This window comes from Hippocampus bargibanti, linkage group LG19 (genome assembly GCF_051943395.1).
Source record: "Hippocampus bargibanti isolate YZ-2025 linkage group LG19, ASM5194339v1, whole genome shotgun sequence".
In the NCBI taxonomy this organism is placed as follows: Eukaryota; Metazoa; Chordata; class Actinopteri; order Syngnathiformes; family Syngnathidae; genus Hippocampus; species Hippocampus bargibanti.
The window spans coordinates 6,310,976-6,335,349 of record NC_142752.1 but is presented as its reverse complement, the minus strand read 5'-3'; the positions used below and the strand labels follow the sequence as shown (position 1 = coordinate 6,335,349).

Below are 24,374 nucleotides of genomic sequence, written 5' to 3'. Positions count from 1 at the left end.
TCTGTCTATCCCTCTCTTTATCTCTACTTTTTTTTCATCCGAAAGTATTAAAAAAATGTAACAATCTGCAACCTATCAACAACGTGGATGTCCAGGTAAGCAAATGGAGCGTTTGTCTTTCAGGTAAGCGTCTGTCTTTGTTTCCATTTTAATCAATTACGACAGAGGTCCCCAATCCCCGGGCCATGGACCGGTACCGGTCCGTGGGTCATTTGGTACCGGGCCACGCAGAAAGAAACAATTTACATAAAATGAAAAATTACCAGATTGCATCCGCCTATGACTTACTCTTGACGCATGTCAAAACGCTTGTCTAGGTCACGTGATACATACCGCTAAAATGAGCCCACCGTAAGCTAGCAAAATGAGTAAAAACCAAAAGTCTTTGGAAAGTTTCTTTATCCGCTGGTCCGTGAAAATATTGTCTGACATGAAACTGGTCCGTGGCGCAAAAAAAAGGTTGGGGACCACTGAATTAAGAGACTGTTTTTATCCCTGTGTCGTGCGTAATTTTTTTCAGGCTGAGTTGCAATAAACGTCCAGACATTTATTGAATGGACACGTAGAAAATAAGTATAATTGCAAGGAGCTTCTATCGGCCGCAACTCAAACACTGCAGGCCATGCGACTTAAGCACTAAAAAATTGAACAATTCTGAATAATAAAATTAGAAATGTGTTTTGCTTGCGCAAAATTAAAAGTGACCTCCACATACTCATTATTCGCTAGTCAATGCAGATAAGCAAAAGGAGAAAAGGTAAAAATAAATTGCAAATGCAGTAACCAGTTTTTCACAGTTAATGGGGACCAGGGCCACCCGCGATAGATGAAAATCTGCGAAATAGTTATGTGTCCTGGGCAGGGGCTGAGAAGATGTACAGCCAATCCACGTGGCTGTAAACCAATTAAGATACATCAATGTACAAAACCTCCGAGTCATTCGGAATTTTTCTGAAGGTTTTTTTCTTCTGAAAAAAAATCAGTGATGCATCAAAATCGCCATAATCGAACCGCGAAGTAACAAGGGACGACTGTAAGTGATTGCCCCACTGTACAGGTACTGTATTTAGTGTTCGTTTAACCACTCGACGGCGCTGTTTCCAAGCCAGATGTGCAAATTCATGGAAGTTGGAAGTTTTTGACTGCACGATACTCCCCCCTCCTCTTTCTTTCCACGTCCAGTAATCTGACACCCTTCAAAAAAGACGGAGAGCTGGCCTGGAAGAAGAAGGATGGACTCCTGAAGCAGCCCGTAAAGAACCGCTACAGGCGAGCCGGATCCTACACAGAGAGGCAAGCCGAGCGAGGAGCCACCTCGAGCGGACTGGAGCGCAACAGAGGAGCCGGTGACGGTCGAGGGGGGATTTTTTCCCCCTCCTCCTCTTCTCTTTCCAAGTAGGACTTTCCGATGGTTCTCCAATGGGTGACTTTGCACGGCGCCTCGTGAGGAGCAGATGATGAAGAATTACAGCGGTAGTCCGCCTCACAGCAACAACCAGAGCCCCCAATTCGCCCACTTTAAGGACCACCGCAACCACCACAAGTTGTGCTCGCTCGCTTCCATTCCTTGGCGTTTCCCACTCCGAGCGTATGGATTCTGCATGGCGACGCTTTTCGTCTTCTGCCTGTCGTCCCTCTTCTATCAGCTCAACGGAGGTCCCCCCAGAGTCCTGCTGGATATTCGACAATATCTCGGTAAGTCAACTCACCCCCTCCCGTCCACCCATCCCCTTGTTTTCTTTTTTTCTGAGTCTCTTCTGCATGCCTCTGCGTGTTAAGACTGACAGCTCAAAAGTCTGCTGCGTGCGTAAAACTTATCTCCTGTTCACGTCGACAACTTTAACGCTTTTCTGTGCCTTAGCAATCGACACACTGTCACGTCCTGTCATAAGCAATTTTGCGTTTCGCACTGTCGCGTGTGCGTAAACAAACAAAATAACGCACGTGCACTTAAAGCGTGTTGACAATTTTAATTACAGTTTTCATTTTACGTTGCATTAAAGATGCATTTTACAGTTTCATTAGCATGTGTGTGCGAATTAAACGATTGCACTGATCTAAAAACCACAAAATCACATTGACACCATATTGCGTCCACGTCCCCCACTTTGATGCCATGATTGTGATAGGAAGTCCATATTCATACTTTTATGTGGAAACCTCACGATTGAATGTCTACAACTTTTACTTTTATAATTTTTGATGTGTGTAATTTTGACTTTATAGTCTGGCTCCTTCCCAGGAAGGGTTTCTTATAATGGTATTCATAATTTATAAGCGCCTTTCAAAACTCTCAAGGACCATTTTCCAGCTTTCCCAGGCACAAAGCACCTGATTCAGTCACCATCTCTGAAGCAACATTTGGACAATCCCGATTTGAATCAGATGTGTTGCTCCTGGGATATTTGGAAAAGGTGCCAGTATCCAGTAAATTAAAATATTATGTAATATGTGCACCAAATGTACAGTATGCATGACATAGCCCCCCCGTCATTTTTTTAAAGCACATCCAAATGATAAAGTGATTTATTGACATTCTACCGGCTTGTTTTCCCAAGATGAATGTGGGGGTGTGTTTATAAGCGTCAGAGAATAGCAGCTCGGTTTCTCTGGGGAGGGCAAGGAAAGTGGAACAGAGGCTTTTTTGTTCCGTCGGCGTTGGGAGGATTTCAGTTAACGTGCAGTGGAAGAAAGGTAGCAGACCTTCGGTGTGAAGACTGATGGAGTGTTTGACCTCTTGACCTCGGCGTTGTCGGTACAAGCGGTCTGTCTTTTGTTAAAAAAGGGAGAGAATACAAGGAAAGTGGTTGTTTTGCTACTTCCGTATGGCAGAGAAGCGGCAGTCGGAAATATGAACTAGATCTGACTACTCCTGCTCAAAACGGTTCCGGATGAAACTAATAAAATGGGGTCAACTGCATGATTCCATCCTTCATAAATATCTCTGAGTTCCCTCAGGGATTGCGAACCGGTTCAGTAAATGCAAAACATTGAGTGTTTTTGAACACGGTAAATTTTCAAAGAGCCCTTTTTTTAAAGTCTCTTGGCCCAGAAGTGAGGGCCAGTTTAGCAAAGAGAACGACTAAAAAGCTGCATTGACAAAATCTTATGTGTCACATTCCGTCCGTCATCCCAAATCTGGAAGTAGTTTTCGTATGTCTCTCACTCAAAAGTGTTTTTTCCATTGTTACATATACACTTTGCTGATAAACCTTTGCCAGCTAGTCCAAGGTAGGGATGGATGTTACCTAGAAAAAAAAACAGTTCAAATTTAGTCTGCATGCCACTGCAACAGGTTCGTAGTTGGCGTCATGTCCGGTTCAAATGCCAAAACAATCAGATGCTTCATTAAAAAAAAGCAGTCGGGGTGGATAAACAAGCGTCCCTCCCCCCTAATGCTCTGCTCCATAAATCCCTCTTCTTTGTACCTGTTTTTCCAGTCTGCTTGTTCATTTATTTTAAGGGTCTATAAAAGGATAATTACTCTTTTTTTATATGAATGGGCAGGTGGTTCAGACGTCATATTTAGGTTTAATTATTGACTACGGCGGGAGTTCAATTCAAGTTAACTCATTCACTACCATTCCCAAATTTGGGAATTGAAAAGTGTGATATGGAGCACCATTCCCGATTTTTTTCGGGTTTTGGTTTATAATGCTTGGGTGCTGATAAAACGCTGGCCATGTCCTTCCACAAGGGGCATCATTTCCCTTTTTTCCGTGTTAGCGCTTTGTTACAGCTTCAGCTGTTGTTAAAGCCCTGTATAAATCAATATACAGTATATGTACAGGTATTTGATTGTATTATGTACAGCTGCCCCCATTTCAAGCTCGGATAACTCCAGACCTATATAATTTAGTAATTAACTCATTTTTTTTCTGATGAAAGAAGACAGTCTAAGGTTTCTTACGCTGCATTGACTGTTTTTGTAGTCCTAAAACTCAATATTCTGTGGGTCCTGCAATTTGAGTGAAAATGACAAAAACCTTGGCACTGGAGTGGTCACCATCCATTAAATAGGACAAAGCATACAAACTAACTAACATACTTTTTGACTTCAAGATAGCACCGCATGAGTGGCTGCCTTTACAGCAGCTCCTGTATTTTGTTTTTGCTGCTGTGAAATGTAAATTTCTACATTGTGAAACGAATAAAGCCTCATCTAATCTAATCTAACAATTCAGATTAAAAAATAAAGGTATTCTGCAGTCTTCTCGCCTGCAAACCAGGAAGTTAGTATCAAGCCAACAAATATACCATCTCATAAACATTATCATTCACCCCTCCCCAAAATAAAATAAACCTCCCATGCTATTGTTCAGCCTACATCTGTCCAAACATTTATTTTCCTCGAAAGTAACATTGCATTCAAGGGTAATCGTCTGCTGGGATGTGAATCTTGTGGGTGGCTAGCTGGGCCACCTTGGGGTGGTACCATGACTGGATGTCAGTTTGAAAGCGAGAGCCCTATAATTCCGAAGATCAGAGTCGGGATAACTAGCGTTCTTGTGAGAAAATTGCCTGTTTGCTTACAACATGTAAATTGAGTGTACGCCTCCTTGGCTTCATCCAACCTTTATTGTCCTTTCCAGCTCCGTTTGTGCTTCCAATTAGAAACGCGCTAATTGCAGCTTCCTTCTCGCACATTAGCGTTACTTTTCAATGTTTGCCTTTTCAACATTCCACCCATTTATTGTCTCGCCGTATCGGCGACGCGCTGCCTCTTCCGCTCGTTTTCCGTTCTTTCCATTTATTTATAGAGGATCAAACGTCTGAAAGTCAGTCATTACTCTCTTGAATTGGGGTCTGGCCGTGCAGAGTGGTGGTCTTTTCAGAGCGTGTTACATGGTGGTCACCCCTCACGGCGGGCATACGTTCTGTCTCTGTTTTGGCTGAGTTTACCACAAAGAAATAAGTAGTGGTTTTCAAAATAGCAGCCTTAAATATACAGATGGAACTAGTGTGCCCCGCCCGTGTTGGTAAAACCACAAGGGCGCTGGCTTTTATGTTTTTATATAGCATACATACCCTGATGAGTTCAGATGAGTTGAACTGCAGGAACCCAACAAATGTTCCAAGTTCACATTTCGAAATGAAATGATGGGGAAAATACTTTACAGTTAAAATGCAAAAAAGAAAAATAATGAGGCAAGAATCTATGTGGCATTGCTCAGCAAGATCGAGAATTCAATACCTGACGACAACGTCAGAATCGGGATAAAAAATAATCCGACGAACGCTTGACAGACCTTAACGTGACTTATTGAGATGGACAGCAGGTGTGTAAACTGGAGGGAAAGCCCTCCTTTGCCATCTGCTACTGACATACATCATGTGTGTTACATTTTAAGTGCTAAAAATCCCGCTTCTTTGATGCTTTTTGTTGTACAAAACATTTAAGTGAAAATAACGACTTGGTTGTAACTAGTGTTGCGGCCAGGATGATAAGCAATCACAGAAGCGTACCCCTTGGGATGCATTGTGGTTGGCAACCATATCGCTCAGGAATTGTTTTCGGTTAAATAACTTAAAGGACAACTGACGTCACTTTCAGAAAAACGTTTTATAGCATCTAAAATACCCAAAACACGCATTATGATATTTTTAGTCAAATGCAAAACACCAATAAAAATGACTTAGTGTCCAAAATCTGCAAAAAAATTAAGCTGCTAATTGGGCATTTTCAGAAAGTCCCGCCCCCAGTTCGTGATGTCACGCCAAGACGTCTTGCATTGCTAGCGAATCACAACAATGGCTTTAGATTGATTAGTCCTTTAGTGACGTCACGTACGGACTCGTCACCAACTCAAAAACAAGACTTCTTGAATATTCAGCGCGAGTCTTAAAACGGAAAATATAGCTATATGCGGTGGAATCTTATTAAATCACTAGAAGTCATTTGAAGCCATTTTACAAATTATGGACCAACTTGTCCGGAGACGTCGGTTGTCCTTTAATGTTTGGTGCAGTTTTTCACTGTCATGTTTGCATTTTTTTTGACAAAGGTCATACTCAACATCTTATTTATGAAAAAAAAAAGGGCCTGATGGATCAATCGTGACTCAAATTGTCCATTGGCGGCGCATTCTACTGGAGTGCAGTCATTGGTGAAAAAAGTGCAAGGGGACAGCTTATTATGTAGAAAAGCCAGCGAGGAGCATTTTTGACCTCTTCCTAAGGAATGTGGCCGTTCCCCATGGAAAGCAAAGCTAGCACCTCGGTCCCAAAATGCTTCCTTCTCTCTTCAACTGAAACCAACATTTGTGTTCAGGACTAAAAAATGTCCCTGACACATGGTTGCCTGCTCCATGTAAGAGCGAGTGCTAAAATCCTCATCCGGCCATCACTTGTCACACTTTAGACCGGATATGTATTTTTTTTTTCACCCCCCACTCTGTACCGAGTCCTTCTGTTTGACGTTCAGAAGTGTGCTATTTTTTTTCTCCCCCTCCTCCGCTTTTTTTCCCAGATGTTTGGAGGCGACGTCTGGAACGCAATTCTGAATGGTGGCTTCCAAAGAGCAAGTTTTTTTATTTTTTAACAAGGCGTCAAGGGGCATTGTAGAACATGATGTTTGGGTTTTTTTCAGCATAGTTTTTTCTCGCTTGGGTTGATGTTTCTGGAGCATTTCCATCGATCTCGTTCAGAACAACCTGTCAGCCCCTCGCGCAGGTCGTCTGTGGTCATCTGTTACCCCTTCCACTCAACTCCCATTGACAATCCGCCCGATTCCTTGAAATATGCGATCTGCGTAGTCCACGAGATAAGTAAACATTCACGTCAGTCATTTTTAAAATGTAACGCTCCGGTGTTGCACTTCCGTGACCTTCGCGACCTGCTCACTCGCGCTGAAAAATCTCCAAAATGATCCACAAAAATGTTGTAGTTGATGTTGAGTAGCACGGGTTGTGTAAAAACATCCCCAACTGTACTGGAGGAAACAAGACAATCATTTATTTTTTCTTGTAAATTCTCTCATTTCCATGCCTGGAAGAAATTAAACGTTCCTTTTTGGGGAAAGAATGTCGAGATGATAACACTAAGCAACATGCTGTTTGTTTGGGTTATGATTACTTTCATAGTCTTGGACATGTTTTTTATTTATTTTTAAAATGCTTTGGAATGCTAAATTACACATGTAAGAAATTGCCTTTAAATTCTACTTAGCTTTATTACCTTCCAGTGAGTCATCTTACTTTGTAGTTCTCACACTCTATTGAGTTTATACCGATGCACGTTTTTATTTTTTTATTTTTGGATGGGGGTGGGGTGTGGTCTGAGCGCTCCCAGCGTGCAAGGTAAATAAAGGGTTTTTCGGATCAGTTTGAATGGGGCCCTCGTGGGTTGTTGTCACCGCAAATATTCTGCGGCTTTCCTTGACGTTTACAGAAGCAGGAAAGCCGCAAGCCTTTGCGAGTGTCGTTTGATGGATAAAAAAATTTCGGGGTTGCGGGCTGTCAAGTCTCCGTCATTTTTTTTAAATTTTTTTATTGATTGATTGATTTTTTTTATCATCTCTCACCAGCAGAGACATGACAATTATGGTAAAGTGCACTAAACACCAACTGAATATCACGGTGGCTCTGAACTACTTCTGTCCAAAAAAAAAAAAAAAACTATGCACGTGTGAGTGTTAGCGCGATATCAGCATGAATATTGTTGAAGCAAAAGTTAAAAAGGCCCAAATTGTTTTTGGATTTAAAGGACAACCGACGTCACTTTTTTGTTTCTTAACTGACATGAGAAAAACATTTTATAGCATCTAAAATACCCAAAACACGCAGTATGATATTTTTATTCAAATGCAAAACACCAATAAAAATGACTTAAAGTGTCCAAAATCTGCAAAAAATTGAGCGGCGAATTGGGCATTTTCAGAAAGTCCCGCCCCCAGTTCGTGACGTCACGCCAAGACGTCTTGCATTGCTGGAGAATCAATACAATGGCTTCAAATTCGGTGAATATGCTTTCTTGTTAAACATCCAGTTATGTATATGATTCAAATAGTTCTGAAGAGGAAAGCATACCTGTTTACAATCAATTAAAGAATTTATACCGTGCCATTATGAGGCAAAATTGAGGGAAAATTTCTCACCGAAAAAGAGGCACAAAATGGCGGCCTCCTGTGGCCACCACCCTTTCCACAGGCTGATAAATTCCTTATATGGAGCTTGGATGCCCTTTTGGCGGCTTTTGGGTGCAACCCGAGGTCCCCAGACCGAATAAGTACAGCAAAATACATTGACGTGATGGAAGGACCGCTACAATGTGTCTTTTTTTCGGTCAGGGGCGTTCCTTTAGTGACGTCACGTACGGACTCGTCACCAACTCAAAAACAAGACTTCCTGAATATTCAGCGTGAGTCTTAAAACGTAAAATATAGCTATATGTGGTGGAATCTTATTAAAATACGCTCAGTAGAAGTCATTTGAAGCCATTTTACAAATTATGGACAACTTGTCCGGAGACGTCGGTTGTCCTTTAAATGCTCATATTGCCTCTCTATCTGCGATGTCTGTCTTGGCCACCTGGGCGCAGTGTAAGACAGATGGATTTTGGCTTCAGTGAGTTGACTCAACTCATCCGAACTTATCAGTACAGCACGAATATGATGTTCTTCACAGAGGATAAAGTATATATGCTTGAGTACAAGTTATGTTTTAACCTGTGATTTCAATTGATCCAGTCACAAACTTGTCTCAAGACATCATCAAGATATTTTTTTAGTTTTAGTTGTTGTTCTTGAATGTATGCTTTCCCGGTTGTCACTGGATGTGCTTAATCATATTCATTCCACTCTGTTAATGTCACACAATTTCTCGTCAAGCGCCAACACAAACGCATCTGCCTGATTGATCCGATATTGGAGCCAAGTGATGGATTTAATCGGCATCTAGTCGGTCGTTAAATGCAAAGTTAAGCGTCCTCGTTTATGTACGTCGTCTGCAAAGTTGACGCCATCCTGCGCCTTTAATTCAGACAGATGTTCCCAAGACCGTCCCCAGACGTCCTTCAAAGGCCTCGTCCATAAATACATCCATGCTGTTGTTTTATTTTGGGGATGATGTTGCCTTTTTAACTCGATCTTCCGTCGCCTCCCTTCCATCTTCAATCGGGACCATTTCCACTTTGATTCATGAACGCTCGGATGTTTTCCCCTCCCCAATAAATATGTGTTCCTTCGTCTACAGCCAGTCCCCATCAATGACATGTGCTCCCCATACAGCACGCGAACTTGATTTGGCACCTGATGAGGAAAATAACAGAAGCGGGAAAATGGGAACGGGAACCTTTTTTTTCCTTTTTATTCAGGAGGCTTTCCGATGAAGTCATGAGGGTCACAAGGTGCTTCTGCTGAAAATGGACACACGTGCACACATTCTGTGGGCTCTTGCTACAGGCGCCGGAGTGACCCAACATTGGGGAATATGTCAACAGTGTCGGTTTATTGACTGCATGTTCTTTTTTTTTAATAATAATAAATTTGCATTCCATATTATTTTAATTAATTAATTCTTACTTATTTGGGGATTTTTTTTGTATTATAAATTTTCAAGATGCTTTTGAAAAAAAACTTTTTTAATTTTAAGAATTAGTGACCTGTTTTTAAAAATGTGTAAGAATGTTTTTTTTTCATACGAATACATTTTCAGTCCATATTATTTGAATTAATTCTTAATTATATGGGGATTTTTTTTTATATTATAGATTTTCAAGATGATTTAAAAAAACTTTTTTTTACTTTAAAAAATTGTGACCTGTTTTAAAAAATATGTAAGCAACCTTATTTTATTTTTTTAGAATAATAATGAATTTTCATTCCATATTATTTGAATTAATTTATTGTTAATTATTTGGAGATTTTTTTATATTATAGATTTTCAAGATAATTTTAAAAAATATCTTTTTTTTTAATTTAATTTGTGACCTGTTTAAAAAAAGGTGTAAGCATCCTGTAAAAAAAATAAAAAAAAATAAATGTTCTACTATAATAATTATTGACACGTTTAAAAAAAAAGGCCATTTCCGAAATAAAATTAAATGTAAACATTATGTATCATACCGTGCCTATAAATTTTTCTGTTTTTTTTAAGTGACCCTTTCACTAGCTCTCTCGTGCACTGTATAATTAGCAAGCGCTGCAGTCCTTCACGCTGACACACACGTGCACACCAAGACATGCATTTTTTCCCCTCTTTGCTTACCATTCCCACTTATTTTTTACCAGAAATTACGGAAAACCTACGTCTTCTTCCTCGAATGAAATCCTGGCGCACTGACATTGGCTTACATTATACGTCTGACTTTATTAAGCTCTTCTACTGCTACTTTGATTTATCCTACCTTACAAAGGCTCAACGGATTAGACGACATATCAAAAGGAAGTCACAGGGGTGCGTGCTTCTCTTTGTAAAGTCATTCTGGAAAGCTGCTACAATGTTACCCACCCCTCCTCCTCCTTCTCCACCTTCAAATGCCGTCATTACATTCCATCATAGCAATGTGTTGCATTGCTCCTTTATTCTCTGCCATTGTCATCATCTGGCCGCTCAGATTTTCTCCTTGTTGTTGTCCCCCCCACCTCCATTTATTACCCTTTTGTCTTCCGTCATTGTTGACGGAGTCTCTGCAGGCGTAAAAATAGCCACCGTATTTTCTGGTGTATAAGGCGCAACGGAGTATAAGACGCACCCCCAATGAATGATGTATTTTCAAACTTTTTTTCCATATATAAGGCGCACTGCACTATAAGGCGCATGTTCAATGAATGAAAAACGTTTTCCAAATATGATATGCAGTTTAAATATAGAAAAGTTTTCCAAGATATAAGGCACACCACATTATAAGGCGCTAGAGTAGAGGCTGGGTTGATGCACTACTTCTTCTACAGTGGGAAATGGAGTCTGTGGCTGCTGGAAGAGGAAAGCATACATGTTTGCAATCGATTAAATAATTTATTTTTGCCATTTTGAGGCAACATTGGGGGAAAATCTCTCACCCAAAAAAGAGGCACAAAATGGCGACCTCCTGTGGCCACCTCCGTTTCCACAGGCTGATAAATTCCTCATATGGAGCTTGGACGCCCTTCTGGCGGCTTTTGGGTGCAACACGAGGTCCCCAGACCAAACAAGTACAGCAAAATACATTGACGTGATGGAAGGACCGCTACAATGCGTCTTTTTTTACGGTAAAGGGCGGGCCTTTAGTGACGTTACGTACGGACTCGTCACCAACTCATCGTTTAACGATGAATACCAAAAGTATAAAAATCATGATAAAATAACTTTGCAGTGGTCTAGTAATTTATTTTTCTGAGATGCATCTTTGGTAAGCAATGTAATTTTTTCCCATTGACTTTTACAATACAATAAAATACATCCAAATTTATATAGCCCTTTCACAACAGCTGCAGCTGTAACAAAGCGCTTCACATCATAGTCAACACAAAGCAAAATAATAAACACAACAGGAACATTAAAAACATACAGTTGTGCAATCAACTGTCCAGGTTTTGCACTTTTAAACTGTATGTGCATGTCTAGACTACATGCTTGCTCAGCAAACGATATCCTCGAGGGACGGTAACCACATTTTTGATGTGATTTAAGATCATTACTCATCTTCCACGCGACTTCAAGTGACACTTGGCATCCATCTAAATCGAGAGAATGTCTTTATTTAGTGCGCAGCCAGGAATGTCGAGCCACTGAGGAACCTGCCAGAAATTAATCTCGCACTGATGTCAGCTCACATTCATCCATATGATAACAACATTTCTCCCTTCACGACATAACCAATTGATCCTCGTGTCATTTTTTTACGATGATGAATTTGTCTGGATAAGGTTGCAATGTTTTTTTGTCTGTTGGTTTTATCCCCTTTGCGCGACTTTGAATTTGGAGAAAATTGACACAACTGGGGACTGCATTCCATAAACCAGATTTTTATCTTTTATTTTTTTTTGTGGGGGGGAGTTGCCACATGTTGGATTTGACAGCTTTGCTCGGTGGTGCGTTTCAGCGGTCGCAAACCATATCCCCGAAATAAATGGAAAGCGTCGCCTCAGTTTGACATTGTGGTCTTAAGCACCTGCAAAAACAGAGTGATGGCGTGGTGTGTTGTAATTGCACCCTCTTGACATGACAACGAGATGATGTAGAACGAGGATGAGTTCGCGTGGACCGTGACCCCTTTCTGTAATTAGTTTTGTGGTTGCTTCTCCAATACGCCCAATCAATGGGTGGGGTGGCAACACACAAACATACATGCCTGCATATAACTTGTGTGTTTGCATATGGTGTCAATTGTGGCCGAAAAGCAGATGGCTATGTTTCTAAATTTATAAGAGTCAAGTGTACAAAGCTATGCAATCGACTTTATGGTACATCTGCGTCCACAGTGTTACAGGCGGATTTTTTTCCTAAGGTTTCCCTGTAAGGGTTCATATCCAACTACTATGCAAAATCTCTCCTGCACTTTATTGCAACATTGCATAATATCATTTACTACATACGTTAGCAGTGAAAAAGAACAGGGTTACATAATCTGTAGTCGATGTGTGGGTATTTTTTTTATGAGAATGAATTACCTCATTCCCTTCCAGACATGTGCAAAAATGTGTCCACTCCAGTGCCAGGGGTTTTGTCATTGTCACTTGAATTCCAGGACCCACGGAATATTAGGTTTTAGGACTACATAAACATTAAATGCAGCGTTAGAAACAATAGACTATTTTCTTTTATCAGAAAAAAGAGTTAATTCCTAAATTAGATCAGTCTGGAATTATATGAGCTTGAAATAAGGGCGGCTGCCCAAAATTCAATGCAATTCATACATATTGGTTTATGTAGCGCTTTGTAACATAGTGCTAATATGGAAAACAGGGAAATTCTGCCCCATTGTGGAGAAGAAAAAAACATTGCCAGAGGCAAGGGCCAGTGCTTTACCTGCACCCAAGCATGAAAAAAAAAAAACCCGAACAAATTTGGGAATAGCACTCAATGTCATATTTTCAAATCCTGAATAAATTCATGAATGGCAGTGAATAAGTTAGAAATAAATTGACACACAATTTCACGGTAATTATTTCTGTGAGCTCAATTATTACTATCTTGGTGCTTCTTAACTCGGACAAGTTTGAATGATTGGTACCCCGTTTTGACCAAAAAGAGACTGACTTGGGAATTTAATCAAGTTTGGTTGGCCCGCATTAACAATGAAATGTAGTACAAGATGGTAGCTTGCATGCACTGGCAGACACCTTATATCATTGTAGCATGAATATTCGTAGAAGCTATCATTTACTCTATAAAGAGTTCTCAAAAAATCCCCCTCGCCCCAAAAAAAACGTCCATGTCTGTCTGTCTTTAAAAAGGGATCGTGCACAATCTTCAGACAGCAGGCATGTGGTGAAAGTTGAGAAGGCCTGACATTGACACTCTCTGGAGAACCTGTAATCGGCTTGGACACAAGTGGAACATTCCAGGGCAGAAGCCCAGTGACCTTCCGAGTCCGCTTGGCTTCATCGTGCTCATCATCAACCATTCCTGCATGGCTGTCATAGACGTTTACGGGTCCGTAGCGTAGCCTAGCGTCGCGTTCCAAGGGACCAAAGAGGTTGGATTGGCTCCACGTGCGATTGGCTGTTATCTCTTTTAATCACTTATAGATGGAGCACTGTGTCATAACCACCTTTGACTGTATGTTTTGGAATTTTGCTGGAAAATGGTATCAGTGTCATAGTATCGGAACATTAAACTTATTTTGCTTTGCGTTGACTATAATGTGAATTGCTTTGTTACAGCTGCAGCTGTTGTGACCCCCCCCCCCCCCCCCGTCATGGCGCCCCCCTGTGCGGCTGCAGCAGCTCCTCACCCTTTTTAAATCCATTTTGGTTGTACTATTTTGTGTATTTATTTTATTTCTATTATGCACAGAATACTTTGTTTTTATCCCCCTCTTAATTTTGCTGCTGTAGACTGCAAAGTTTCCCATTGTGTGACTATTAAAGGCTTTCTGATTCTAATACATTAGTTAGATTAGACCAGAGGCCTTGAAAACTCCCACACAGTTATCATAATCAAATTTAAGGGCTTGTGAAAAGTGATGTATTGTTTATTTTTTCTTTTCTTTTTTGGGTGGGGTGAATGGGCTTTGGTGGTTTCATGAGGTTTTATTGATAGAGATGCTAATTGGGCCAAGCAATTGCGGGCCAGAAAAAAAAGCCACAGATCTTGTGACCCAATAATCCAATTAGGGCTTTTAGCTACGTGCCTGCGCGCAGCCACATTCCACTTCGCTCGGCCATCAGTCACTTCCACACACGCACACGCGCACACATACACACATACACACACTTAGACCCCCCCCCCACCCCACCCAAATATGATTATGTTTGACTTGTTTCCCTCCCCGTTATAAAAAAGTATACGAACAGCCTCAATTTGTCTTCATTAGTTGCCGGGTGATAACCCGGAAAAAGACCGGAATTTGAACCAGCAAGTTGCTAAACTTGCAGTTCTTTATCTTTGACCCTGGCGTCATTACAGGTGATAACCGCATAGGAAAAAAAAATCTATATAGAAATAATAATGGTATTAACAGCATCAGGCCTGTAAAATTCTGAGTCCTTTGGTGAACTTGTGATTTCTCAATTCCTCCCCCATGCTAGTAGGAGTCAGGTGACAAGTCACGTGATTAACTTTTTTTCAAGACCATGCATAGTTGGAACGAGCTGCTCCACCCAACCATAAATTACTCCAAAAAGTGATCCGTCGTTAACACAACCGCTTAGACGCCCCACTCATGTTACGTTCACTAAAACGCAAGTGAGTCCGTGTGTATCCCCTTAAAAAAAAGGTGGTTCGGTGAGCAATTGGTAAGCATGTCCGCCTCGCAGTGCGAAGGTACAAGGTTTGATTCCGGCTTTGGCCTACCTGTGTGAAGTTTGCGTGTTCTCATTGGGTGTACATGGATTTTCTCCAGGTACTCCGCTTTCCTTGCACATTCCAAACACATGCATGGCAGGTTAACTCATTCACTGCCACACAATGTGCAAAAATGTGTCCACTCCAGTGCCAGGGTTTTTGTCATTTTTACTCCAATTGCAAGACCCACAGAATCTTGAGTTTTGGGACTACATACACATGAAATGCAATGCAAGAAACCTTTGACTCTCTTCTTTCATCAGGAAAAACAGAGTTAATTCCTACATTGTATGGGTCTGGAGTTATCTGAGCTTGAAATGTGGGGAGCTGTACAACATTCCTTCATGGGACGGAAAAACATTGCCAGAGGTCTGACTGGAGATTGATAAATTCGGGAAGAGTAGTGAATGAGTTATTGCGACACTAAATTGTCCCCGAGGTGTGAATGTGAGCGCAAATGTTTGAAAAAAAATGCATAGACATGTAAATGAGAATCAACTTTCCTTGACAGCAAACTGAAAAAAATGTTCGCTTTCTGGATAAAGAAACATTTACAGTTACTTTAGCTTGACATTGTTCCAATTTCCTGTAACATGATGTTTTTGTGTTCTTTTTTTTAGGGTCATCAACATACGAGGATGACCACGGGCCCCCTGTTGCAAGAGTGAGTCCCTTTTTCTGGAAACATCTCGTGTTGGGGATTTATTTTTATTTCAAAGGACACCCCCCTGAAAAGTCATATTTTCAAACGCTAGTACAAAAAAAAACAAAGGTTGGGTGCGTTCTTGTCATGCCTGCTTATCCGTCTGGACGTTATTCTTAGCGTCGCGTGGTTTTTCTCAACGCTCTCATTTTTGCATGTCAAAGTTATAATCTTTGGCCACATTTACCGTTCGCGCTTGCACATCTGCGCGCATACACACAGGTGCGCGTGCAATGCGAGCAAAACATCAGTTGTCATTTTAAGCAGGGCGTTGATAAAATACCCCGGAGGTGGGGAATATGTAACATTCGCCGCTAACGTGATTTTTTTTATGGAAGATGATGAATATGGAAACAGTCCATGAACCGCTACGTCCTATGGGCTTTGAATTATCATTGCAACAAGTATGAAGTCAAGCGCCACGCTTGACTGAAACGAGTATGGACTTGTGAATGTGTCGACATAACCTGTGAATCTCCTTTTTTTGGGGATGAGTGGGGAGCGGGAGGTGCATGGCATGCCGCCCATCATCTGGGAGGCCCTGTAACACACAGAGCGACGTCCGCACATTCTCACCTTGTTCCCACACGGACGCAATTTTGTTTCAAAACCACAAAGCAGAAGCGATACCTGGTGTGATGTTGCGGCTTTCTTCACTGTGCACACACATACACCCACACACACACACACACACACACACACACGCTCTTAGAACAACATTATTCCAATTCCAGACAAACCCTCCCCGAGTACTTCTGCTTCGCTAACACTTGGCTTCAATTATTTTCATTCTGTCGTAATGCCATTGAGTCACTGAGTCATGGCCGCTTTAGCGGTGCGTCACAAAAATTCATTTCCGAGCAACTTGCTCTCAGCGGGATATACCGGAAATTTAGTAAACATGCACGTGTTTGTTTCCTAGGTGCTCCCGTTCCCAAGTCAGGTGGTGTACAACCGCGTGGGTAAATGCGGCAGCCGCACCGTCGTCATCCTTCTGCGCTTGCTGGCCGAGAAGCATCGCTTCAATTTGATTTCATCAGACATCCACAATAAAACACGACTCACCAAACATGAGCAGGTGAATAAGAAAAGCTTTTTTTCGTTATTTGCTTCTTTTATCAAACTTCTGGTCATACAAACTTGCTGTTGTCATGTTTCATGTTTGCGACCATCACTCACGGTTTGTGATACTATGATTGGCTAGTGACTAGCCAATCATATGACGAGTCAATCATAGTTTGCAAAAACTGATGTTTCCAGCGGCTTCCAGCAGGCCTTGGGTTGTCAACTTGAACTCTGATTGCTTAAAGGACAACCGACATCACTTTTTTGTTTCCTAACTGACATCAGAAAAACGTTTCATAGCATCTGATATTTTTAGTCAAATGCAAAACACCAATAAAAATGACTTAGTGTCCAAAAACTACTTCAAATTGAACCCGGAAGTGGCCAGTTTCAGAAGGTCGCGCCCCCTTGTTCGTGGTGTCACGCCAAGACGTCTTGCCTTGCTGCAGAATCAAAACAATGGCTTCAGATTCGGAAAATATGCTTTCTTTGTTACTCATCCACTTATGAATATGATTCAAATAGTTGTAAAGAGGAAAGCATACACTTTTGCAATGGATTAAAAAATTAATTCTGGTCATTTTGATGCATCTGGAGAGAAATGTAGCTACAAACTCATTAGTACTCACAGTACCCAACCCCCCCCCAAAAAAAAACAAATGTAACTTTCAGCGGCATAAGAGACCCCCTGACCCTCAGCCCTTCAACTCCACTTCCCCCCTTTTTCCCTTCACGAGTCCTGGGAGGACGCCAGGGGGGCGGGGTTTGCAGGTATGCTTGGAATCTCTCCGTGTTTTTCTCCCTTTGGTGAAGGAGACGCCGTCTGGCCTTTTAACTGTCCCATGCCCAAAAGTTGAATCAGAGCAAATGGAAATGTACCCAGTGGCAGGGTGAGAAGCCCAAAGCTGACTGAGGCCCAAGATTAAGACCCCTTGTGTACATAAACAAGGATACATATTGCCGCTGCGATGACATAACTGTGAGTTTATAAGAGCAGGGCATTCAGGGAGTCTGACCGATAAACGGCGCCCTTCACAGAACCGTAAGAGGGACTCATTCAGGTTTCAAAGCCGGAATATTAGCTTTTCCCGCCAAACGAGACGGCCATAAAAGCCGGGGGGTGGAGGGGACAACTTATGGCGCAAGTGGTGCCATTGCTGTGGATGCCCATACTGGATTGTTAGTGTTTTTAAAGTGCTCTTTATATGTTGGAAACTTCCACGTGCTTTCCATGCACTCGCTCACCGGCTCTGACAGCAAGCACATTAAATCTACACTAAAATATTTATATCTGGGACATTTACATTCGCATTTTGCAACAACACAAAAAAAATTGAATCCTGGTTTGGAGGATATACTATAATATCCGGTGTATACGGTAAACCAGAGTATAAGGCACATCCCCAATGAATGGTGTATTTTCAAACTTTTTCCATATATAAGGCGCACCAGACTATAAGGTGGAACTTCAATGAATGAAAAAAGTTTTCCAAATATAATATATGAATTAATCAAAGTTTTCCAAATATAAGGCACAGCATATTTATAAGGTGCTGCTGTAGAGGGTGGGGTTACGCAATATTTCTTCTTCAGGGGCGAAAATGGAGTCGGTGGCTGCTGACAGTAGTTGTGAGACCTGTTCAGGCTCAATATGAATTCACAGATAAGGCGCAGGGTCATCTTTAGAAGAAAATAAAGGCTTTTGGTTGTGCCTTATACACCGGAAAATACCATATGGTAATTATTTTTATAATACCACTTAACAATATTTAGAATCACTTCTCAAATCGCCTCTCAAATTATCCGCTCAATTTGATTCTTCGTTTATAATGTTACTTTTTCATCTTCTAAAAGGCGCTCGTATGTGTGTTTATCAGTGGCCGATGCACATTGTTAGGCTTAGCTTCCATTAGCTTTGAGCTCAGCTCATTGGTCCTTATCTGTGAGGTCATCTATTATGTATATCTTTTTTTAAAACAATTATTTCTTGCAGAGTGTTTAATTTTTTTGTCTGTGTCCTCAGGTGGATCTGATGAAGAACATCAGCAATATCCCTCAGCCATTCCTTTACACCCGTCATGTTCACTTCCTCAACTTTACCAGGTGAATAAACATGTTGAAGCTGTCCTCAGATTGTTGTTCTTACCGCCCTCCCCCTCCCACTCGCTTCCGTTTGTCAGGTTTAAGATCGAGGAGCCCGTCTACATCAACATCATCCGCGACCCCATCAACCGTTTCCTGTCCAACTACTTTTTCCGTCGCTTCGGTGACTGGAGGGGTGAGCAGAACCACCTCATCCGGACCCCCCAGATGACAGATGACGAGAGATATCTGGTAGGTTCCTCTCTGCCGCTCTGACGGGCATCGCCAACCACGACCCCGGTGACATTTTGCATGTACGCCATAATACGCTCCCGTTAATTCATTCACTGCCATTCACAAATGTATTCGGGAATTGAAAATATGACGTAGAGTACCATTCCTGAATTTGTCTGGGTTTTGTTTTTTCTTGTTTGGGTGCCGATAAAGCGCTTGTCGTGGCCTCTAGCAGCCTTTCCGTTTTTTGCATGTTAGCGCTTCAGCTGTTGTTGAAGCGCTATATAAACCAACATGTACAGTATGTATTGCATTATATTTTGGACATCCGCCCTCATTCCAAGCTCATATAACTCCAGACCCATATAATTTAGGAATTAACTATTTTTTTAACTCAATATTCTGTGGACCCTGGAATTTGAGTGACAATGACAAAAACCCTGGCACTGGAGTGGATTCATTTTTGCACATGTCTGGCAGTCAATGAGTTAAGCATCGCAACTTGTGTTTTGGTGACCATGTCTCAAAAATGACTTTACGCCTCCTACCGTGGTTAGCGGTATAATATTATGGGATGATCAAAATACAGTCAGGAAACTCAAACTGTAATGACAAATTTTCATTGCTCACACAATGTGATCCTGGATTTAGTCTGACTGGTAGTAATTGAGGGTTGCTCGTCTCCCCGCAGTTTCGGACCATGTGAGTCAAGTTATTGAAGTATGCAAACCACCTGGGGATAAGGGGGGCGGGCTTATTACATTTGAAGGGGGTAAAGGTGAAGGTCCCGTTTTTGCATAGAATCCCTTTGTAAGCAAGGAAGTGCTCGCAAGCGGAAAGCTATGAGGGGGCTGGCTGTCTGCGACCGAATTTGTGTGTGTGTGGCATTCGCCGTGGCATGCGAGAGGTGCATCAAAACTATTTTTGCCAGCTCCTTCATCAGCGTCGCTCTCCAAACTAATCGCGCATATGAAGTGTCCTTGAAGGCACGTGCCAATCATATGTGCGTAACATTTGGATGGATATTGCGCACACACCCCGGTACGACCGGTCGCATAATCATGTCAACAAACCAAGCCAGACAATGAGCCTTGTTTGTTTGCTAGCAGCCAAACGCAAAAGCAGATTTGCTCAATGTTTGGCATCCGACGTCAAACCCGAAGGTGAATTGATTAACTTTGGCTCTTGAGCCCAATCCGAAAATCTGGGAGTCATCCAAACGTGGTTTGTTTTGCTTTATTGATTGTTGTGTTGTGCGTTTATGTCATCAGTTTAAGTAAACACCCATTTAGATTCAAGTAGATTAAATAAGCTGTTTTATGTCTTAATTGGGGAAATATGCATTTCAGAGCAGCAAAAATAAAATACAGGAGCTGCTGTAAAGGCAGCCACTCTTGGGGCGCCATCTTGAAGTCAAAAACAAAAACTCAATCACAACTAATGTGACACAACACAAAAGACACAGACAGTCATTCAATCTTAAGCACTTTCTGACCCTCTTTGTTATATGTTGTAACTATAATGAGAAAAACAATTAGCATCACGGAATAAAGTAATGTAACATTCAGACAAAATAAATATTTGTAGCTATATAACATTTACTTACCAAAAAATAATTTCTTTTAACTCATTCACTGCCAGTAATGCAAAAAATGTGTCCTCTCCAGTGCCAGGGTTTTTATCATTGTCATTTGAATTCCAGAATATTGAGTTTTAGGACTTTTTTTTAGTTTTAGGACATGCATTTAGTTTTAGGACATAAACATTCTACAGTGTTATAAACCTTAGACTCTCTTCTTTCATCAGAAAAAAAAGTTCATTCCTAAGTTATATGGGTCTGGAGTTATATGACATTGAAATGAGGGTGGCTGTCCAAAATACAATGCAATACATACATGTGGATTTATATAGCAGTTTATTCCAGCTTCTGCTGTGGTTAAAGGGAAATGCTGCCCCCTTGTGGAAACAAAAAAAACCTTACCAGAGGTCATTACCAGCGTTTTATCAGCACCCAAGCATGAAAAAAGCAAAACTCGAACAAATTTGAAAATGCCGCTTTACGTCCTATTTTCAATTCCCGAATAAATGAATGAGTTAACGTATACAACAATCCAAACAATTTAACCTCCTTCCTACCTGCTTCTTGAGTTCACACGCTCGCATTTCCATCAAATGCGACCAGAGGCGTTTTGACAGATTAGCGCCTGTTTTGCTGCACTTTGAAAGGCTTTTCATTGGGCCTAATCCGCGAAGAGAATAGTGACAATGAGCTCAAGTGTGCACACTGCTACTCTCCCGCAAATACTAATGACTTGCGCGTGAGTGACGTGCATGCCCTGTATAAAAATGAGCCATGAGTGAATTCCTCAAAAGTAGGGTGCAGCGCGACAATTATGTGCAGTTACAAAGTCTCCAAGGTACTTTGTGGATATGTGCATTTCGTCTCGCGTTCATCCCTTCCAAGGTTGAGGCCAGTCTGCTTGATTCTAATCTGCTGTGATGGACTATGTTCGCCTTGGTTTTGGCGTTGACAAATGGCTCCGTTCAAATGGGGTCATTGCCTGCTAATCGGTAGCTTCAGCCAACCTGCCTTATTTTGATCGTTTCACAAAGCCCTTTAAACTGATGTTGCTTCTTCTTAAATGTGGTCTTGGCCGCTTTTTGGGGGGCATGGGTGTACCTTGGATGAAATCCAATTGATGGCTTTGTAAGCAGGCTTTTGTGCAGCGCTCCCTCTAGCGGACATAATGGTTTAGTACAGTTCACTTTGGCTGTTTTGGCTGCTAACATCCCACATACATTTGACTCTGTTTTTATTTGTCGCTCAACAAATCTTGGTTGTTTGATTTGTTTTTATTTTCCAGGACATAAACGTGTGCATTCTGGAGAATTACCCAGAGTGCTCCAACCCCCGAGTTTTCTACATCATCCCATATTTTTGTGGACAGCATCCGAAATGCAGGTGCGTGCTTTCTCAAGAGCCTTAATTTTGTCTCACATGCCCAACTAAGATTTTTTATTTTTTTTTATCCTCTATCAATCAGAGAACCCGGTCCATGGGCTTTGGAGCGGGCCAAACAGAATGTACTGGAGAACTACCTGCTGGTGGGCATCTTGGAGGAACTGGAAGATGTGTTGCTCTTGTTGGAGAGGCTCCTACCGCACTACTTTACGGGAGTGATCAATATCTATAAAAGCCCCGGTAGGTCTACATCCTCATTTCTAATGTTAGTCTGAGAACAAAAAAAAAGTGCTTATGAAAAAGTATGTTTGTATGTAGACCACAGGAAGATGGGCAACATGACGGGCACGGTCCGCAAACACACGCCCACTCTGGAGGCGTTGCAGGTGCTCTACCATCGTATGCGCTACGAATACGAATTCTACAACTTCATCCGGGACCAATTCCATTTGATTAAGAAGAAAATTGGTCTTAAATCGGACTCACACCCACCCGCCTACACGCCCGACTTCCTGCGGGAACTCGAGCTCCGGACGCCAGAGCCCCTGGATGAGGATGAAGAGCTGGATACTGATCTAGAAGACGCAAACAACTGGCTCATACATCAATAAAAACTATTTTTCATGTTTTTTTGAAGCAGTAAAACACTAGCTTCCTCATCCACGGCGATGACGGCCTGATGATGATGACAGTTGCCCAATCGAACGTGAGATTGCATTGGATACAAGACTGGTGGACGGGACCTCGGCACTGGCGACAAATCGGACGGACATTATTTAAGAGTTGACTGAGGATCATGAGGAATAAGGCTTAATTCCGTTTTAGATCAAGCACAGCTTTCCTTTTTTTTTTTGTTCTTGTCTTATTCTTCAACACAAAAGCGGTTCTTGCTGTATTCTCCAGGAGAGATGAAGCACCAGGATATGGACTGAGGCCTTGGAAGATTGGATTGTATGTTAAGCCAAAGAGTTGCCTGTGCTTATATCATTCATGGAAAAAAATATAAGAAGCCCAACATCAATGAATAGAAGAAGAATGGCAATTTTTTTTGCAAGTACTCTCAAACAATCGCTTTATCGGATATGAGCAACTGAACAACTGAAACATTCGATGAGCGAAAATGCATTGAAAAATCTGCACAGCACAGTTGTCAAAGTGAAATCGCTCACCTCCGCCCCCAAAAACAATTGAGCCATTGCTGACTTTTAGTTTTGAAAGAGGAAAAATACGCAACATATGTAAATCAAGCTCCACCAGTCCAAATCCGATCGAACCAAAACCGAATTGTACCACTTATTGGAAACATGCCTAAGAGTGATTGGTGCGTTTTTGTTCAAAGATCTTATTGTCCTTCTGAAAGGTATAAATGAGGGTTAAACCGTCTGCACTCGTTTATGAATTCAAAGAATTCCAGCAAAGTGCGCAATTATGACGGAGTTTGACCAAAGTCGCTGAAAACGGAGATTTATAGTTTGCTTTCACTTTATTGGGACTTGAAGTTGGCCTGAATTATTTGTTGCAAATAAGCGTGTTTCATTGGTACAAGTAATTCCACTGCAAAAATATATATCTGAGGGAAATACAGAAAGAGACCAAATGAAGAACCCCCCCCCCCCCCCACCCCACACACACACACACACACTTTCAACGCATTTAAACTTCAAAACAATATGACCTAACACTTCTGTTAGCTCAGTGCTCACACAATGTAAAAAATGCTGTAGACATGGACATGCTATCTGTATTTAAACTGTAACATGATTGATACTGTAACACAGATGTACACACTATGAATACAAAATACTAGCAGGTATATCAGTGCACGAGATATTATTTGCTTATTGCGCTGTGTCTCATCCAATTGAATTCAGTGTTGCCTCGCAGATTGCAGCACACTCCACCGGCGGCACCAGATTTTAAATTTCGCTGCAGGAAAGTTTATTAAAAAAAAGTCTGAACTAACAGAATTATTTGTATATCCAAAATGTTTATAAGTGAGGCAGTGCCTGTATACTGTAAAAAAAGACAATACATTGCTTTAAACGTTTCTGAATATAGTGACTTCCACCAACAGCGAAATAACAATTCCTTCACGTATACGATAACCTTGCTCGGTCTTCTCTCAAAGTTGTCCTGCTTTGTGTTTACTTTTCTTTTAATTTATTATTCTTATTTTTCTTCTTCGTGTCTATGCACTCTGCATCAGTTTCTCAGGAAGGAAAAACAAAACTGTTGTTTGAATAATTGTATTGTTTCAAAAAAATGGCGGCTATGAAATGAATAAAATAATAATAAATCCTGGCATTCCGTGGGAAGCGTTTGGATGAGTTGATGTCAGAAAATAATACACTCTTCCAAAATAAACTCCCGAAGAATTAAAGAGCTTGTATGCTTTCTCGCC

The 24,374-nt window shown here is 41.4% G+C and overlaps 1 protein-coding gene across 1 annotated transcript; it reads left to right on the top strand.

Moving 5' to 3' along the window:
• The first annotated feature begins 134 nt into the window (after positions 1-134).
• Positions 135-24,277, top strand: usta (uronyl 2-sulfotransferase a). The gene is made up of 8 exons (XM_089021633.1): positions 135-1,695; positions 15,548-15,591; positions 16,553-16,708; positions 18,719-18,798; positions 18,876-19,029; positions 21,876-21,973; positions 22,056-22,213; positions 22,292-24,277. The coding sequence occupies exons 1-8, from the start codon at positions 1,455-1,457 to the stop codon at positions 22,582-22,584; spliced, it is 1,224 nt and encodes a 407-aa protein (XP_088877759.1). The 5' UTR covers positions 135-1,454; the 3' UTR covers positions 22,585-24,277.
• Positions 24,278-24,374: the final 97 nt, after the last annotated feature.

Coding starts and splice junctions, on each gene's coding strand:
- usta (XM_089021633.1), top strand. CDS start 1,455: ATGATGAAGAATTACAGCGGTAGTCCGCCTCACAGCAACAACCAGAGC. Junction 1,696..15,547: donor GGATATTCGACAATATCTCG/GTAAGTCAACTC, acceptor TCTTTTTTTTAG/GGTCATCAACATACGAGGAT. Junction 21,974..22,055: donor GGACAGCATCCGAAATGCAG/GTGCGTGCTTTC, acceptor TCTATCAATCAG/AGAACCCGGTCCATGGGCTT.